Source organism: Plasmopara halstedii (genome assembly GCF_900000015.1).
Source record: "Plasmopara halstedii genome assembly, contig: Scaffold_1561, whole genome shotgun sequence".
Taxonomy (NCBI): Eukaryota; Oomycota; class Peronosporomycetes; order Peronosporales; family Peronosporaceae; genus Plasmopara; species Plasmopara halstedii.
The window spans coordinates 564,735-565,450 of record NW_020188473.1 but is presented as its reverse complement, the minus strand read 5'-3'; the positions used below and the strand labels follow the sequence as shown (position 1 = coordinate 565,450).

At 43.3% G+C, this 716-nt stretch overlaps 1 protein-coding gene across 1 annotated transcript in view; it reads left to right on the top strand.

The window, feature by feature from the left end:
- The window catches only part of PHALS_01519 (Voltage-gated shaker-like K channel, subunit beta/KCNAB), a gene marked incomplete at both ends in the record, with an annotated part of 912 nt that extends 845 nt beyond the window's left edge, over positions 1-67 (top strand). Inside the window, one exon of the mRNA XM_024715925.1 lies at positions 1-67. This exon is cut by the window's left edge and continues 845 nt beyond it. Within this exon, the coding sequence (XP_024581574.1) occupies positions 1-67 (67 nt within the window).
- Positions 68-716: the final 649 nt, after the last annotated feature.

Genomic DNA, 716 nt, shown 5'->3' with positions numbered 1-716 from the left:
GGCCTGTTGTTGCAACACATCAACACCATCTTTAACTGCACTCTGGATAGCTGCAAGGCCACTATAACAGATTTAAGATCTATTGCTAATGGGATCACTTCATTTGACGTACATCGCTTCGTTGGCAATGCGTACAGCTTATATCGGGCCTAAAGCGTATATCGAGTGTCGTGAATATAGACGACACGATCGAATGCAGCAAGGCAGTGGACATTTCGTTTGGCCTGTTGTTGCTTCACATCAACACCAACTGTCACTGCCATTTGATAACTGCAAGGATGCATGCATAACTTGGATGCGTACAAAAACGCTTAACAGTGAATTGCGAACACGTGCTAAACTCCACTATTACCGAATAACCAACGATAGCTAACGGACATCATTTCATTTGATGTAGTTCGCTTTGCTGGCAATACGTACAGCTTACTGTGAGCCAATACAGAATGTTGACCGTCGTGAAGGTAGACGACACGATTGAATGCAGCAAGGCAGTGAGCGGTTTGTTTGGCTTGTTGTTGCTACACATCAACACCAACTATCACTGCCATTTGATAGCTGCAAGGATGCATGCATAACTTGGATGCGTACCAAAACGCTTGACAGTGAATTGCGAACACGTGCTAAACTCTACTATTACCGACTAACCAACGATAGCTAATGTGTATCATTTCATTTGATGTAATTCGCTTTGTTGGCAATACGTACAGCTTACAGTA